This window comes from Pinus tabuliformis, chromosome 1_2, assembly GCF_031772625.1.
Source record: "Pinus tabuliformis cultivar Carrire ecotype Pingquan chromosome 1_2, CPIR1, whole genome shotgun sequence".
In the NCBI taxonomy this organism is placed as follows: Eukaryota; Viridiplantae; Streptophyta; class Pinopsida; order Pinales; family Pinaceae; genus Pinus; species Pinus tabuliformis.
The window spans coordinates 1,273,934,461-1,273,953,954 of NC_142298.1; the positions used below are offsets into that span (position 1 = coordinate 1,273,934,461).

General features: G+C 38.8%; 1 protein-coding gene across 1 annotated transcript in view; it reads left to right on the forward strand.

Moving 5' to 3' along the window:
• The window catches only part of LOC149210877 (cullin-1-like), a 40,369-nt gene extending 21,203 nt beyond the window's left edge, over window positions 1–19,166 (forward strand). Inside the window, exon 2 of the mRNA XM_089399125.1 lies at window positions 18,597–19,166. Coding sequence (XP_089255251.1) covers window positions 18,597–19,166 — 570 coding nt within the window. The remainder of the gene's footprint in view (window positions 1–18,596) is intronic.
• Window positions 19,167–19,494: the final 328 nt, after the last annotated feature.

Here is a 19,494-nt window from a genome sequence, read left to right on the forward strand (position 1 = left end):
GGGAATTTAGCAGGCCAAAATCGGAGACACAATCGATTATCGAGTTTAAGGAAATCACAATGCTTCCGAGCGAGACCCCATGGGATTTGGACCAAAGACTAAAGAGTATGATTCACGAAGCCAACATGACCTTGACGGATGGACAACACCGTGCCTAGTTTGTAGCATCACTAACACCGCATTTAAGGGCGACGTTGTCACAACAAAAGCTATCCACCCAGGCCGAAGCGTTCGAGATTGCAATGAGATTGCACGAGACCCCTATACAAGATCATGGTCTAGGATTCCAACAAATCCACGCACAACTGCAAAATTTGTGTCTAGAAATGCAGAGTTTGAAACAGGATAGGACACCTCGCCCAGAGGTGCGCGAGGAAGTATGGTGCATAAAATGCAAAGGCTAGGGGCATGACAAGGACCACTGTCCAGTTTTCGCAAATTACTTGGCAGGAGGAGGGTTGATGCCGTTAAGACTAGAGGCACAAGTAGGACCGAGCATGGTGCTTGTATTATGGTGCGTGATTTGTCAGATAGGAGGAAATCACACTACAGATAATTGTCACCTATTGCAGAAGTATATGCAGACGTCCCAACAATTGTTTTGTAATTTCTGCAGGTTGGTAGGCCATGATCAGTGCACCTGCAAAAGTTACAAACTGATGATGGATCGGACCCCCACCTATAGAGTGCAGATCAAAACGCAAGCCCTCAATCTGAATGCAGGGATGGCGCGTGCTGGATTTCAGGGGCGCAAACGAGGTTGAGGTGGAATGGAACCAGGAAGGGATCATGGACAACTAATTTGTTACAATTACGAAGGGCCAGGGCACTATGCCCGTGATTGTATGAATCGGATAAGACCATCATGTTTATATTGTACCTAATTTGATCATGAGACAGAGGACTGCCCTACACTGATAGCGAGGTTGCAGGATAAAGGATTACTCCAACCTCCCCCTACTCAGAACCTACAAATGATGAGGTCTGAGCCATGCGAAGAGGACCAAAATGTAAACATAGTGCTTCGAAGTGGTATCACAACTGGAGATGACAAAGGTAAGCAGCTAGAATAAAGTACGTGGGTTCGCAAGGCTCCTACAAAGGAACCTGAATTTGATTTGGAGCATGTGAAGGAGACATTCATGGAAGCTAAGAAGAGCTTCATGGAGGCCTCCACTTCAGGTAGTAAGGATCAACTAGAACCAGGGATGGATCCTTCAATGCTCACTACCTTTTTGGAGACATGCATGAAATTTCTACATGATAGCAAGGCTATAAAAGGACTGCAAGAACTTATCACTAAGTGCACGGGGTCAGGAGAATCATGCGTAGTCTGGAAACTTATAAAGCATGCATTGCGAATAGGAAGGGAAATGAGATTGACTGTGCAAATCAGAGAGTATGAAATGGATCAGGTAATTCTAGATCTCGGATCAGACATGAATGTACTACTGAAACAAACATGGGAATGCATGGGCGGACCCGTGATACAATGGTCTCCTATTCAATTGCGAATGGTGAACCAACAAAATATCTTACCCATGGGAAGATTGCAAGGAGTAACGGTGGATATTGAACGTGCGAGTGTGCTGGTGGATTTCGAAGTGATAGAGATTTTCAATGATAGAAATCCCTATCCTACACTATTGGGCATAGACTGGGCCACTGACATGAATAGAGTTATAAATCTAAAGAAGTGAAAAATGATTTTTGAGAAAAAATCACTACACATAGTAGTACTACTAGATCCTGCTGAAGGAGCACGATACAATGAACCGGTGCACAACAATGATAGTGATGATGATCTCGATTGTATTTATAAGATAACCACGTGAGAGTAGCATTGGCTGAATCCAATAGAAAATGGTAGGATTTCGTGGGAGCGCAAAAACTCCTTCACTTTGGATTTGAATGAAGAAATAGAACGATCGCAGAATCGGCCGCACGAAGTAACAATTATCAATTGAAACATGATGGTAAGATCACTCCAATATGTGACAACAGAGACAAGGGATCTACCTATGTATGATGGGTTGACAGTGGTGGATGAATTTATGAACAAATTTGAGAGCGAAGTGCTGGAACAATAGCGTTTTGATGATCTAAACTGGGCACTATGGGCTACACCTGCAAGGTGGTCGGGTACACATCAGAAAAGATTTGAGGATTGGCATGGATGTAGAAGGATGATGCGCCTATGATTTAGGAAACCACAGATGCGGCTAGCAGACAAGTATGACAGACAGGAAGATCCATGTACACACCTCGTGAAATGGACCAAGGCCTACAGGGATGAGCCATAGCTTGAATGGGTGCACTTGTTCTGTCATACTTGGACGTCATTCACATGAATTGGTATGGTGAGACAGAGCTCCACCATGGTACAATAAAATGGGATATTTTGCGCAAGGAATTTCTATTAACTTTCACATTTGAAGATCGTTGGTGGGATATTGTTGATGATGCACTACAAGCAGTAAAAGTAGTTATCTTCAAAATACCCCAGGGGCCAATAGACGTGCTTCAGCCAGAATGGGCGACACATCTGGGTTGCCCACTGGAGTGTTACAATATAAATGTTTAGGAGGATGATGAGGACCCACGAAATATTAAAATTCCAAAAACAAAAGGTTGTCACAAGGTTCAAGGACCCTTGATTGAGGACCCCGACATCACCACGCCACTAAAAACAAAACAGGTAAAAATTGGAACGGAGGCAGAACCAAAGTATGAAATGCTTAGACACTATTGGGATGATTCCATGGTAGATAAGATCATGGAGTTACTTCATGAATATCAAGACTTATTCCCGACCAAAATTACAGACTTAAAAGGGATCATTGGCGACTTAAGAATGATGAGGATCACCCTAAAACCTAACACGAAGTTGGTTAAAGACTACATGGCTGCTACGGCTACGAAATTTTTGATCAAAAACGTGTTAACCCGATTTGGCTATTTGAAACTCTAAATGAGTGATCGCAGAATGCATTTCCTAAATGAAACCATCAGTGCACTCGCAGAAGAATTCCAGGTGTATCATCAGAAGAGTACACCCCATCACCCACAAGCAAATGAGTTAGTAGAGGCATTCAACAAAATACTGGAAACCACACTGACAAAAGTGTGCAACGTGCAGCGAAGTGATTAGGACCTGTGCGTCCCTGCAGTACTATGGGCTTATAGAACAATGTGCAAGAAACTGACAGGACAAACCCCTTTCCAGTTAGTTTATGGTGTGGAATTTGTCATGCCAATGGAATATATCGTACCTATTTTGTGAATGGAAGCACTCACAGGGATGTGAGACTACGAAGCTCTGGAAGAAAGACTCACACAATTCGAAGAACTTTAGGAGGAATGGTTCTTGGCAGGTTTTCATCAGCAAGTTCAGAAATAGCGTGAAAAAACCTAGGATGGTCGCCATATTAAGTTGTGCACATTCAAAGTAATTGAGTTAGTACTGCTATATGACAGTAAGTTTGAAAAATTTCCGGGAAAATTCAAAATGTATTGGCTAGGACCATACATGGTTAAGGAAGTCACAGATGGAGGCATGGTCCAACTCGTAAAATTAAATGGAGAACCCTTCCCAGGAAAAGTGAACGGCAGCTGCCTGAAACCTTACACAAGTGGGTTGGCTATCTGACTAGCCGATAGCAGTACATTCTTCATGCTTCAGAGAGCCAGACAAGGACACGGGACTATAAATACATATTGGTATGACTGTATGGGAATAGTTCATTTGCAGAGGTCTCAGAATGGAGAATGCAGTAGGTTCAGCAAGCAGTAGCTCAGTGCATTGCAGACAGCAAGACCGTTTGGGACCAGCTAGAGGGACTCCGCACCAAGATCGCCACACTGATAGAGTGACCCGAGGGTGAGTCATGATATTTGTTTTGGGGGCTTGTTGGGCATGGAATACACCCACAGCATGTTTTGGGGCTTAAAGCCCAAGTTTTGAGTTTTTATTATTGTAAAAACTCTGTGAATTACGAGTGCGTAGCGCAAATTGTATGTTAGAGTCATAGGGTTGTCCACCCTAAGTTTTGAATGTAGTGTCGGCCTACCCATGGTACGCAGACCATGGGATTGTATAAATAGAGTGAGGCTCTAAGTTGTAAAAGAATAGAAGTAAACCAATGGAGGGAGTCTAGACGATAGCAAAGCATAAAGAAAGAGTCTAAGTGTCTTGGGTCATAGTAGTAGGAAGAGGCTCTGCAACTGAGTGCACAGAGGCCTAGTAGAGTCCGCAGCTGAGTGCCAAGGGTAGTGTCGAGTCTGTAACAGAATGAAGAAAATAATAAAGATAAGTTTTATTTGAATACTGTGTATCTTCTCTGAGTTATTACATGTTTGATGTTACTTGCAATTATACTATTTATTTACTGCGCACTTCCTTGAATTGTGAATATTGTTAAGAATAACTAATCGTATCTAAATAAGTTCAGTTAATCACCTAATATTGGTTGCGAGGAGGCACTTGGTTAATAACACTATTTGAGCCCTGGGTAGGGCTGCGCGAAGACAACATCTCGGGCCATGAGGTATGTGTAAGCATGCGTAACAACGAGGGCACAGGATTGAACCGCGAACCACTTGAAATCATCAGATATCTCTAGGGTGGGGAAACTTGGTTCTATCACCCTCCCATACTACTTCATGTGAGACCTCAGTCCACACTCACCGAACTGTTGACGAAAGGGCCAGTAGTACCAGGATTTGTTTGGCTAAATCATCTCTGAACCTGGGTTAGGCCCCAACAAGCCAACACAAAAGCCTGAATACAAATATATTAATTGTTAACCCAAATTTTTAGTATGTTTTGATTATGACAATTAATGTGTTTATCACTTGGATATTGCATTTACATTAAAAACCTAATTGGGTTTTTTCACTGAAAACATGGGTGTGAATATATGGCCCATGATTATAAAAAAAAACTGTGGGTTATATAATAGAAACAAAGTAAGTGTCATTTCCATGCTTAGTGCTTAGTGTCATTTCCTTTTCTTCTTCCATCCTTGATGTGATATTGACATGTTTTATGATATTGATATGTTTATTTCTTGAATATTTCATAATCTTATCCATCCTTCCTATGATATCATTCTTTCTTGAAAGTTTCACAATCTAATTTTAATAGCATAATATAATGTATGTTCACCCTAATGTATTCATATCCATCCCCTTCATATGATATCTTTCTTTTTTACAAGTTTCAAATCTCATTCTAATAGCATAACATAGTGTATGCTCAAACTAATATATCCATATCCATCCTTCATATGATATCCTTTTTTCTTCAAAGTTTCACAATCTCATCCTAATAGCATAGAATAATGTATGCTTAACCTAATGTATATGAGATGTTTGATCATTTATACATGTTTTTATTTTAGGACTAAATTTGACAATAGTTAATGGATGTGCGTTTGGAGAAAGATTGGGACTCTTTGTAATATTGACATCAAGGGAGAAAGATTTTGGGAAGAAGAAGATAGCTCCTCAGTCCTCTGAACAAGTTGTGTGACATGCATAGAAAGAGAAGAATCAAACATAAGTTTATTCTAGAGGAAGAGGTGGAAGAAGAGGATGTGGAAGGAATAATAATAGAGGGAATGGGGTAAACGTCACTTTTGGAGAAGAAGATATGATGAAATTATACTTAAAATCAAAAATATAAACTATTAGGTTAATTTCTCCTTAGATTTATAGATTCATTAATTAATATGTTATGCCAATCCATGACATAAATTAAAATATGTAGAAAATAAAGAACAATGAAATAAAACTCACATACCACTATTGAAACAAGGTATAACGGAGGAAAATCTTTTGGGAGAAAACCTAGGTGGAAGGTGAGGTTACTTTGTTCTCTTTCTCTAAATGGAAAGTGGATATAAGTAAGAAGAAGTGATATATGTGACTTATGGGCTGCTATAATGAAAAAATCATCTTTTTTTTCTCTCTTCCTATCCACACTCTTGGTTACTCTTCTCTTACTATGTACTCAATTGGAATGGGACCTCGTTTCCTACTGGTGGAGTAGTTATAACATATTGATAGCATACTAGTGGTTAAGTTTGACTCCTACATCTCTTAACTTGAGTTTCGATAAGGAATTTTCTAGAGTTTTCTTGATCATCATTATGCGAATATCCCATTTTCCATGAATTGGATGACATGACATCCTATCAAAATATGGTGGTCAAAATAGGAAGGCCAACTTTCAAGTCATGTAACTTTTTAACATGGAATATGATTGAGGTTATTCTTGCATGGATGGAAAGGTATCTATCTGTATGTTCAAAGGAGGGAAATTGTTTCCTACAATAGGGAAATACCACCCGGTTGGCGACCCAATTAGACCCTTAACCATTTGGTGTCGTGGTACTCATTAATATAAAGGCTTGACTACCTGTACCTAATCTAACCTAAATTAAGCTAAACCAATCTAAATGACTAAACAAATACTAATCTAGCTTAACTATCCTAAATTTATATTTCCAATCCAACAATTGATGTATGGAAATTTGTTGTTATAAAGAGTAAGGGGAATAAGAACTACCAAATTTCACATTCATGATGGAATTATAGATGTTCATAATGGAAAGCTATGTGACTAAATTGTGGATTTTTCCAAGACACCTAAAGGGTTATCCCTATGATGAGAGAGCTAAGGAAAATATGTGTTTTTTGAGGTTTTATTAAAATATTATCATGCAATTCTAATGTAATATGCAATACAAAGAATTTACAAGAGAAATAGCAGTTCCAATATCTTTGGCAACTCTATTATCTGTATTTAATGATGTTGGAAGAATGAATTATTAGGAAATTGTATCCCAATTACAATTAAATTCGAAAGAAGAAGATTTTACTAGACTATTACTTTTGGTAGCATGTGAAAAGCATAATATTCTGATGAAGAATCTAGTGAATAAATGAATATCATTAACTAACTATTTTGATTTCAATATCAAATTTACACATAAAGCCACAAAGATTAAGATTACACTTTTGCAAGTGGATGAGAAGAAGAAGGTCATCAAAGTTGTTAATGGAGAAAGAAGCCATGCAATAGATTGTGTCATTGTTCGCATAATGAAAGCTAGAAAATACTTCCATCAACTTTACTTCTTAACAGTTGGCTTGGTAATGGCACAAGTAGTGCAAGATCTGATGTATTGTCTAACATCTTGTCAAAGATTTGTTTAATAAAAATACTTTTGTAGTATGGCCACAATTTTATCCACACCAAAGTGTTTTGAAACCCGATTGTAGTGTGCCTCCCAAATCATCTTTCCATGCTTACTTTAAGTAACACAAAGGTGGCCTAGGTAGCATAATAATGCATCCTAAAGGTGGAAGTATAGAAATTTCTTTCCATCCACTAACATCTATTGTGTGGTGGAGAAATCTAGATCATTTTTTTATATAGTTTCATCCATCTAGAAGTCTCTTGGCCACAAAAGTTGAGAACAATCGTAAGTGTTGCAACTATTGGCCAACTAAGGGAATTTGCAACATGATTAGTGTTACCCTTATGTATTTGATATTCAAATGGAATTGTTGTAGATATGTGGACTAATTCTAATGGTCATCGTTCTGCAATTTACCTTGGCTTTGTATAAACTACAAGGGTTGATGTTCTGTGTGGATGACCATATCCTTCCCCATAATGTAATTCTTATATTATTGGCAAGCCTTCATAATGGAATGCATCTCCTTATCATAGGTGGGGTATTTCTAAATTGTGTTAGAAAGTGTCTCACTATGATAGGCCCCTAGATGCCCTTGTTGGGTGAGAACTACACCAATAGCATACTCAGAGGTGCCTATCTCAATTTCAAATGGTTGTTGCACGTTTGGAAATGTGAGTACTAGTGAAGAGTATATGCGGTGCTTCAGCTCAAAAAGCACCTTTTATTGGGACTCGAGCTAGAAAAAAATTTCTTTCACTCCACCCTTGATAACTTGACTCAAAGGCCAAGTAATATTATAGAATCCCAACCCAAACCTCTGATAAAGTTTGGAAAATCCTAAAGAGTTGCAAAGATATGTCAAAGTGGTTAGGGATGATCAATATTGAATGACTTGGATCTTAGCCCAATCCACATGCACACCTTTCTCGCCAATGATGTAACCCAAATAATGGACCTGGTTCATTCCAAACGTGAATTCCTCCAAGTTGGCACATAGCTTGTGTTGTTGTAGGGTTTAAAGGACCTGCTGAATGTGTTTCAAGTGCTCATCGAAACTCTTGTTGAAGATGAGGATGTCATCAATATGTAAAACCATGAAAGATTTGTTAAAGGGCCACAAGATGCCATCCATTAGCCTCATAAAAGTTGCAGGGGTATTTTTCAACCCAAAAAGGGATGAACAACCATGCAATCAGACCCACCTTGGATTTGAAGTTGGTCCTCCACACATCCGTGGGTTATATTGGAACTTGGTGATAACCATACTTTAAATCAATCTTGTTGAAATAATTGTCCCCTTTTGGCTGGTCAAGAAGATCATCAATTTGTGGGATTGGATACCTTTTCCTGACAGTGTCTAATAATCAATGAAGATTCTCCAGGTCCCATCCTTCTCTTGTACAAGTACAATCATGCCCCCACAAGGTGAGGAACTTGGTTGAAGGTACCATTTTTGAAACAACTCTTAGATCTGTCACTTGATTTCTTCATTTTCCATAATAGAGTGGAAATATATTGACCCATTGGGTATAAGTACTCTAAGAGTGTATTCTTCCATGACCTTATCCACCTACTTTTGCTACATGGTGGAACCCTTTGTGGGGACCATGGGTGTCACCACGATCTTCCCATTTGATAATGAATCAAAAGGAAAATAAATTTCCGAGTCTCGGAGATGATCTTACTACATTTCTTAGTAAACATAATAGAGATGGTGGTAGGCGAGGCTACCTCTAACATTTTGTATAACTTACTTTCCAAAGTAATAACAATAGTTTGAGGCCTTGAATCATAAATAGGATGACACTTCCACAAGTATGGTTGGCCTAATACTACATCACAAACTTCAAGAGGAGAAAACTCACATAGTACCTCATCCATGAATGGTTTGATGTTGTAGGGAAGATGGCACTCTTGGTTGACATGAAGATATCATCGTTGGTGGAGCCACCCAAAGGTGTATGGTTGTGAGTGTGGTGTATTTGGTAGGCCGAACCACATAACAACCTCAACTGAGATGAATTTATTTTGTCTCTTTCCTTCATAAATGAATTGCAACAGAGACACCTTTACCCACATTTGTGAGTGGAAGAGATGCTCCCCTTCCTCTGGATCTTCGGGCCCAATATTTTGGATCCTGGTGGTTGAAATGGTGGCACTCAGCTCTGCAACAATAATATGCTTCCCTTTATCATTTCCCTCGTTAGGTTCTAACTCAGGGTCAAAATACGCATCTGACTTTGAAGCCTTCATCTCAGCCATTGGCGACTGTTTGGCTCCACATTGACTTATGTTGAGGGTGAGGTTACTATGGAACTGACACAACTTTCCTATGTCCTTCTTTGTCTTCGTGGTGTTGTTCTTTGCTTTTGGCTTCGGTAGGTTGTCCTAGGTCACCCCACCTTGGCTTTGTCCTTTATTTTTCAGTTTGGGGGCACCTTTCCCTTGTTTCAGATTCGTAAATCCAAGGTCTCACTTCTGTGGGCCTTTGATCTATCTTCCAATGAGGCTCACTTGCCCTTTTATTATTGAGAAACAAAGGAAAACCCAAAACATTAAAAAACCTAACCCTAAGAGATGAAGCACCAAAAGTTTATGGGCCCTGTTAGGGTTAGTTGGTACACCAACTTCTCAAGGTCATACTTTTGGCATATGATCTTTTCTAATGCACGTGATACCTCGTTAGAAAGATCTATCTGAGAACTACAACTTTTATCTACAAACCCATATTTTAAACTATGAATTTTCTAGTTTTTCAAAAGAAACCATCATTTAGGGCCTCAAAATAGATTCAGAAGTTTAGGGTCCGAAAACCCTCCAAAAATAGTAAACTATGCTACAATTAAGGAGAATAAATAGTGTTGGAGGTCTAAGGGGAACATATGGGTGGCCACAAATATACACTTAGATCACCTACTCATGTAGTGAAATCCACTTCACAACCAGAAACTCCACAATGTTATTTTTAAAACAACCCAAATTAGTTTAAGTCATTTCTTGCTTGTCCATATAAGCATGGTTTCCTTCATCTCCTTCACCAATGACTTCTATACTTCCATGGAACTTCCTTCTTTCATTCCTAGTAAAACAAGAAAATGATCCTCAATTATAATGTTAATATTTTACTACTATAATATTGCTTGCATATTCATTGACATAAAACTATTAGCTAAACATGAAACTCCCCGAGGAACCTCCTCCTGAGGATTTCCTTCCACATGTACCCAAATGACTATCTCAACAAAATCACCACTTTGTTTTTCATCATCCACAGCTACTTGGGGGCCTTTTATGGATATTTGATGTTCAATTACCATTGTTTTCACAATGTTGTCCTCGAGATATTATGACTTTTCCTCTAACAATTTAGTCCTTTTGGTCTCTCCTTTCTAGGCCATCTCTAGAGATACAATTCATTTGAAAAGGCACTACACTTCCTCTTATTTTACCCTCTCAGAAAGAAAGAGAAGCAGCCTGTGATATGAAAAAATTCAATGGCTTGGAACAAGAGAACAATGTGCCGAAATTTGATTGCAGTCCTTCATCTAGAAAATGAGCCAGAAGCAACCTGTGATATGAAAAAAGTCAATGGCTTGGAACAAGAGGACAATGTGCCGAAATTTGAGTACAGTCCTTCATCTAGAAAATGAGCCACTGTGCTACGTGTATCTTCATTCAATCTAAGCCTTGTCTTTGCTGCTTTCCAGTGCCAGCGGCTATGAATAACAAACCCAAGGCAGTGCTCCAAATCGAATATTTGGCAGCTTTGTGAGTTATAGGATCAAGATCATATTGTAGCCATCGACATCACCCAGTTTATTGAATCTCTCAGCGTTATCATTGGCTTTTGAGGAGACAACAAGTAAGCAACAATTATATTAAGCGCAATTTTTTTGAGCTTTGAATTCCACGTTTTGTCCACGTAGCTCACTCGACCCGTAGGTTATCTTCTTGGAATAAAATGAAGGTATCTATCTGTGATTTTCTTCTCCGAGGTTATTTATGTGGATCTTCTCCCTAATCCTACTTTTGACAGTCCCTCACATCTTTCAGCTCAAGGAATTGCAAAAATATGATCAATTTTACAGAGTTTGGTGTCGGTTTTCCCTCATATTCATCCAAGACTGCAAGAATGTCTTTGTAAAGCCACCGCTCATATGGATCTGTGATGAATGTTTCCAGCCTCAGATATCTCTGAACTAATTTTACCTGCTTACGTACCTCCTCCACGATCCAACAGCTCTCAAATGGAGAAAACTCGGCGACTTAGTTTATTCTCACACACAATTGAATGATTCATAACACTTCTTAAAAATAATATAGAAGATCGGGCTCTAAACAAAAACGTTCTGTCACAAAATTCAACCAAGAATTCCAGAACTTCTGATTACTCCGAAGCAGCTGGGTCGGCCTAGGAAGCTTGCAACTGTCAAGGGAACAAATAGTCGATGTTGTCAACGCCACACACAGCAAGTCAAATGTCGTGGAGCTCACAAATATCACCATGGCTCTGATACCACATATTGAAAATGAAATTAACTCAGACAAATAGATAAATCACACATAAAAACCAAACACAAAGTATTGGCGGAAAAAGGCTGAAGCCTCATGCTTCCTCAGGTATTCTCTCTCATTCTCATTCATTCAAAAAATTGAATATAGTGTTACAAATAAATAGATGAGAGATAGTGTTCTCAAGATAGTGCGTGCTATCTTAGACACTTTTGGTTGAGATAATTTCTCCTTTGGTTGAGATCATTTCTCATCAAACACACACCAATATAAGAGTTACCTAAACTAACTCCTATCTTAGAGGAACAACCAAACAGTTAGGCACAAATTCCTAACTTGGAATACTTAATTTAGTTATTTATTTTTGGATTTATTATTGTTTTATGAGAGAGGCTAACAATTTCAAATTGATTTTTATTTCCTCAATCTTAGGCCTTCTCATGGCCTCTAGTTGTCTATAAAGCTTTCTCACATTCGTCTCAATGATATTCATATTAAGTGTATTTGGATTGTAATAATAGCTAAAATAATCTTGTTTTAAAACTCTCATGTAATGTAAGGAACATCCTTTCATGCTAATTTACATACCCACCTAAACAAGTCATTGTAAGCTAATTAAATCAACATAAGCTAATTAATTGAAGAAAATCTCAAAGATAAATGCCAATTGAAACATATTTATGAAATCCACAAATAAGAGGTAGTTGTTAGCCAAATGATTACAGATAAAATGCACACCAAGGGACGTTTCAAGTAGTATGTGCAGTCTAATCCTCTCGAACCAGCTACTAATTGTCCCACTTATTATCCCACTTGAAGGGGCCATCCACTTGTGAGGGACATATTTTGACCTTTGGAGAAGTTGTTCCACCTTGTTTAACTAGATATTGAAGCTAAATATTACTCCACCTTCTTATAATTAATGTTTACGACCTTAATCTTAGGCCTTCCCATGACCCCACTAGTTAATTGTCTATAAAACTTTCTCACCTTCTTCTCTATAAAATTCATATTAAGTATAATTAATCTATAATCATAGCTAAAAAGAACCATTCCTATTTTAAAACCCTAATGAAAATCAAGAAAACTTGATGATGTGGAAATGACTTAAAGGCACGATTTGAAGAATTATTATCCCACTTGAAGGAGTTATCTTCTTGTAAGGGACATATTTTGACCTTTGGAGAGGTTGTTCCACCAGGTTATTGAAACTGATATTGAAGCTAAAAATTATTACACCCTTTTATAATTAATTTTTATGTCCTTAATCTTAGGCCTTGCCATGACCCCACTAGTTAATTTTCTATAAAACTTTCCCACCTTCTTCTCTATAAAATTCATATTAAGTATACTTAATCTATAATCATAGCTAAAAAGAACCAGTCCTATTTTAAAACCCTCATGAATGTTGGTTTGTGTTATATTCTTTCCACATAGTTAACAGGGGGTTTCAGGGTCACCCATAACCCCACTTTATGGGGTCTGGGGCACCACCCCAAAAAATTTTGGTTTTGGACCCTATGTTAGGTTGGGCAGACCCACCTATGGTTTTGTGCATGATTTTTGCACATGTTTTTTGGACGTGATGGTTTTTTCGGTCCATGGTATTGGACGCGATGGTTTTCGGTCCATGGTATTGGATGCTTCGGCATGTATAAATTTGTAACATAAGATTGAAAGGAACATAATGAAAAATCAAGCTGGTAGTCCCAGTTTTGGGATCCAGGGGAAATCTCTATGTATATGTGTTTTATGTGTTATGCTCTCTCATTGTTTATTTTTCTGTGTTTTAGAATTCGTATGCAGGTAATTTCTATACGGGGTTAAAACCTACATTTGGTATTAGAGAAGATTTGGCTTCAAGGGGATGCCTTTGTTGCTGAGGGGTTTCGCTCAGGCCTGTGGTAGACCCTGTTCAGTGGGAGATCTGCGAGATCGACTCTGGTGGTGAAAGAAGATGGCGAGCAGTGGAAATATAGAGATCGAGAAATTTAATGGTCGGAGTTTTGAGTTGTGGAAACTCAAGATAGAGGATCTGTTGGTGGATAAAGATCAGTGGATCGTGGTAGATCTGGATACTAAACCAATGGGAGTGTCTGATGAAGAATGGAAGAAGCTGGATTAGAAGGCAAAGAGCACAATATGATTGTGTGTCTCAGATTCAGTATTGCTGAATGTATCAGGGGAAGCTATAGAAAAGGCTTTGTGGGACAAGTTAGGGACTTTGTACCATTCTAAGTCTCTGGTGAATAAACTATTCCTACAAAAAAAGTTGTATAACCTGAGGATGAAAGATGGAGACTCGATGACAGAGCATCTTAACGCATTTAATAATGTGGTAAGTCAGTTAGCATCTATTGATATTAAAATTTCAAATGAAGATAAGTGCATCAGTTTGTTGTGTTCTCTACCAGATTCGTGGGATAGTCTAGTTATTGCAATAGGTAGCAATGCAATTGCCTTGCAGAATGATGAAATAGTCTCAGCCTTGTTGACAGAGGAAATGAGACGGAAAAATATGGAGAGCCAAAATGGTGATTCCTTGTCTGTATGAGGACAGTCCCAGAACAGAAACAAAAGTAAGTCATCGAGTGGGATATCTAAATCTAGAGGGAGATCTAAATCTCTAGGAAAACATGTAAAGGTGGTGTGATGGAAATGCGGAAAGGAAGGCCACTTTAAAAGGGACTATGAATCTAAAGCTCCTGACAAAGGAAAGGGATTTGATGAGGCTCCTTTTGCAGAGGCGAAAACCACCTCAGATGAAGGTGGGGATGTGTACTTGGCTTCTTCAAGTACACATGTAGATCATGAGGCATGGTTGATTGACTCAGGTGCATCCTTTCACTTCACTCCCCATAGAGAGTGGTTCTACGAGTATGAGAAATATGATGGTGGTGATGTGTTCTTGGGGGATGACAGGAAGGCTAGAATCATTGGTCGCAGAAAAATGAAGTTGAAGTTGCAAGGTGGAAGGGTTAGAATGCTTCCAGGTGTTCTACATATTCCTGCATTAGCCAGAAATCTGATTTCTATAAGCAAGCTGGATGATGCAGGTGTAAAAACAGTGTTCGAGAAGGATACCTACAAAATGGTTCAGGGAGCACTGGTATTGATGCGGGGAGATCAGATTGGAACCCTGTACATGCTGCAAGGTAGCACTGTTATTGATGGGTGCAATAGTTCTATGGTTCCTGAAAATGGAGCAGAAAATCTAGTGGTCTCTGGAGAGAAGACCATGCTGTGGCATCAAAGGCTTGGACATATTGGAGAGAAGGGCCTTCGAATACTTCATGGTAAAGGTATGGTAGAAGGTATGAGTAATAACTCTTTGGATTTTGATTTGTATGAAAATTGTGTATATGGGAAGCAGAATCAGGTGAGTTTCCCCTCTGGTGGTAAGAGGGCGAAATAGATATTAGAGCTTGTGCACAGTGACATGTTTGGACCTGTGAAGGTTCCATCACTAGGTAAGTCTGTGTACTATGTATCATTTATAGATGACTTCTCAAGGAATACATGGATATATTTCCTTAAGAAGAAATTTGAAGCCTTTGATAGGTTTAGAGATTAAGGCTCTGGTGGAAAATCAGACAGAGAATAAGATAAAGGTGTTGAGGACAGATAATGGTGGAGAGTTTTGCAGCAAGGAATTTAAAGAATTCTGTAAGAAGTGTGGTATATCATGGCAGAATACTGCTCCATATACACCTCAACAAAATGGAGTTGCAGAAAAAATGAATAAGACGTTGATGGTAAGGGCTAGAAGCATACTCAGTGGTGCCGAGTTAGGACAGGAATTCTAGGCAGCGGTGGTGGATACTGCATGTTACCTGGTCAACAGGTCACCTTCATCAGCGTTGGAGGATAAGACTCCACAGGAGGTATGGACTGGTAAGAAACCCTCTCTTTCACATCTAAGGGTATTTGGATGTGATGCATATGTACATGTTCCAAAGGAGAAAAGTACCAAGTTGGATAGTAAATCTGAAAAGTGCATCTTTATTGGGTATAAGGATAGTTTAAAGGGTTATAAGCTTTGGAACCTAGTAACAAGGAAGGTTGTGTACAGCAGAGATGTGGTGTTCAGAGAGGTGAAAGACGTTATTAAACATGAAGTCCAACCAAAGGAACCTGAGAAGATAGAGTTTGAGCTAAAGGAGGAAGAATCAGACTCTACAGCAGAGGAGGAATTAGAAGATGAAGAGCGAAAAAATCCGACTGTGAGAAGATCAGTTCGAGAAAGAAGGCAGCCAGAAAGGTATAGTACATATGCTTTTTGTTCAAATTTTGCTTTGTCTATTACTGATGATGATCCCAAAAATGTGAAGGAGGTAGTGGATTCAGAGGATGGAAAACTCTGGAAAGAGGCCATGGTTGATGAAATGACATCTTTGCACAAAAATGAGGCTTGAGATCTGGTGGAGTTTCCAGCTAGAAGGAAACCCATTGGTAGAAAATGGGTGTTCAAAAAGAAGACAAATGCAGAAGGAAAAGTGGAGAAATACAAAGCTTGGTTGGTAGCAAAAGGTTATTCCCAGGTGCTGGGAATTGATTTTGGTGATATTTTTTCTCCTGTTGCCAAGGTAACTTCTATTAGATTACTTTTATCTGTTGCTGCCACTTTTGATTTTGAGGTGGAATAGATGGATGTAAAGACAACATTTCTTCACGAGGATCTGGAAGAGGAGATGTACATGAAGCAACTTGAAGGCTTTGCGGTGAAGGGTAAGAAAGAACTGGTATGCAAGTTAAAGAAGTCTCTGTATGGGTTAAAACAGTCACCAAGGATGTGGTATCAAAAATTTGATACATTTATACGGGGACTTGGCTTCACCAGAAGCAAAGCAGATCACTGTGTGTATTTTAAATTAATTGGTGACCGTGTTATTTATCTGGTCTTGTATGTGGATGATATGTTGCTGGTTGGAAATGACAAAAAAATAATCCAGGATTTGAAGACCCAATTGTCCTCTGAATTCAACATGAAAGATCTTGGTGTTGAAAACTATATTTTGGGCATGGAAATTGAAAGAGATCGTACAAAGAGGAATCTCTGATTAAAGTAGAGGAAGTATGTTGAGACAATATTGTAGAGGTTTAATATGCAGGATAGTAAGACAGTGAAGGTTCCTATTCCTGTAGGTGTGAGGTTATCTACTGAACAGTGTCCAAAGACACAAGAAGAGGAAGAGGACATGTCCCATGTTCCATATGCAAATGCAGTCGGTAGCTTGATGTATGCAATGGTCTGTACTAGACTAGACATTGCACTTGCAATGGGAGTATTGAGTAGGTTTATGTAAAAACCAGGGAAGGAGCACTGGATAGCAGTGAAGCGGGTTTTCAGGTATTTATGTGGCACTAGTGATTATGGTTTGTGCTACCAAGGAAGACTAGGATTGGACAGAGTGTTGGATATTCATGGCTTTGTTGATGCAGACTGGGCTGGAGATTTGGATTAGAGAAGATCTACAATTGGGTATGTGTTTAACCTATTTGGAGGTGTAGTCAGTTGGATGAGTAAGAAACAATCTGTAGTGGCAGTATCAACTACAGAGGCAAAATACATGGCAGCCACTCATGCAAGCAAGGAAGCATTTTGGTTGCAGAGATTGTGTTAAAGTATGGGGTTAGTATAGGAAGCTATAAGGATAGACTGTGACAGCCAAAGTGCAGTTTTCTTAGCAAAGAACCCTGCATATCATTCAAAGACAAGGCACATTGATGTTCAGTATCACTTTGTGAGGGATATGATAGAAGACAAAAATGTGTTTCTAGTAAAGGTGGACACTTTGAAGAATAATACACATGCATTGACAAAATCTGTGAGCTCTGAGAAGTTCTCTTGGTGTAGAGAAACAATGGGTGTTTCAGGGCTGGAAAAATGATTAATCTCTCTTGTGGTCCCCTATGGAAAGAAAACAACAAGTGGGAGAATGTTGGGTTGTGTTATATTCTTTCCATGCAGTTAACAGGGGGTTTGAGGGGCACCCATAACTCCACTTTATGGGGTCTGGGGCAGTGCCCCGGAAAATTTTGGTTTTGGACCCTATGTTAGGTTGGGCAGACCCACCTATGGTTTTGTGCATGATTTTTGCACATGTTTTTTGGACGTGATGGTTTTTTCGATCCATGGTATTGGACGCGATGGTTTTCAATCCATGGTATTGGATGCTTCGGAATGTATAAATATGTAATATAACATTGAAAGGAACATAATGAAAAATCAAGCTGGTAGTCCTGTTTTTGGGATCCAGGGGAAATCTCTGTGTATATGTGTTTTATGTGTTATGCTCTCGCATTGTTTATTTTTCTATGTTTTAGAATTCGTATGCAGGTAATTTCTGTACGGGGTTAAAACCTACAATGAAAATCAAGCAAACTTGATGATGTGGAAATGACTTAAAGGTGTGATTTGAAGACTTATTATCCCATTTGAAGGAGCCATCCACTTGTGAGGGACATATTTTTACCTTTGGAGAGGTCGTTCCACCAGGTTATTGAACCAGATATTGAAGCTAAAAATTATTTCGCATTTTTATAATTAATGTTTATGTCCTTAATCTTAGGCCTTCCCATGACCCCACTAGTTAATTGTCTATAAAACTTTCTGACCTTCTTCTCTATAAAATTCATATTAAGTATACTTAATCTATAATCATAGCTAAAAAGAACCATTCCTATTTTAAAACCCTCATGAAAATCAAGAAAAATTGATGATGTGGAAATGACTTTGTGAAGGAAGCGTGTGGTTTGATCTCCACATGTATCCAAAAGTTGAGAAAAAGAGTAGAAGGAGAGTTAAACAATGATGAATTATGTGTTGAGGAGTTTATGAACACTTATATAACTATTTTCTCACTGTGCTCCCAGAAACCGCCTCCTAGAGACAATGATCAGCAACTCTATGAAATTTACAGGAAGTCATTTGAAGAATACATAGTTTCGATTGTTTTACCAACATTGAGAAAACAATACACTGAGTTTATTTTTAGAGAATTTGAGAAACGTTGGGAAAATTACAAGCTTATGGTCCAATGCATGTCAAACATGTTCTCTCATTTGGATCTCTACATGGTCAAAGGAAATACGGGTGTTGTGCTGCCAACTCTTAGAGAAGTTGCCTTCCTCTACTTCCAGGAGCTTGTGTATGATAAGGTGGGGATTGATGTGGAGAATGGTGTGTTTGATTTGGTTAGGCGAGAGCGCAAGGGAGAGATGATTGAGGGGGCTTTGGTGAAACACGTTGTGGAAATTTTTCTAGAAATTGGTATGGATCGCTACAAGAATGATCTTGAAAAGCCCTTGTTTGAACACACTACAACTTACTATGCTCGAAAGGCCACTTTATGGATTGTAGAAGAAAATTGCCTGCAATATATGGGTGTAATCATAGAAGTCACCAAAGTGATCCAGAAGAAGGAAGTGAGGGATAGGGACTGAAACATGTGTGAATGAGCTAGCAAAGTTAGTTGCAATATTCAACTCTAATTTTGACTAGAGGACTAGAGCAAGGTCACCTTGCTGTTGGGATTTCCAAGGGTAGTTTCTATCATGGGAGCAGTATGAGAAATTGTTCGTTGATTCTAAGAGAAGGGTGGACTCATCACATGAGAATACTATCACCTTCAAGGGAAATACCATAGTGAACCACCTGCGAAGATACTTCCAGTTTCTATGGCTCGTGAATGCCTTATTTGTGGCCAAGCCAATTTACACTAAGCATGCAAATTTAAGGATGGACTACAGTACCCTTATTCAAACTCTCGTA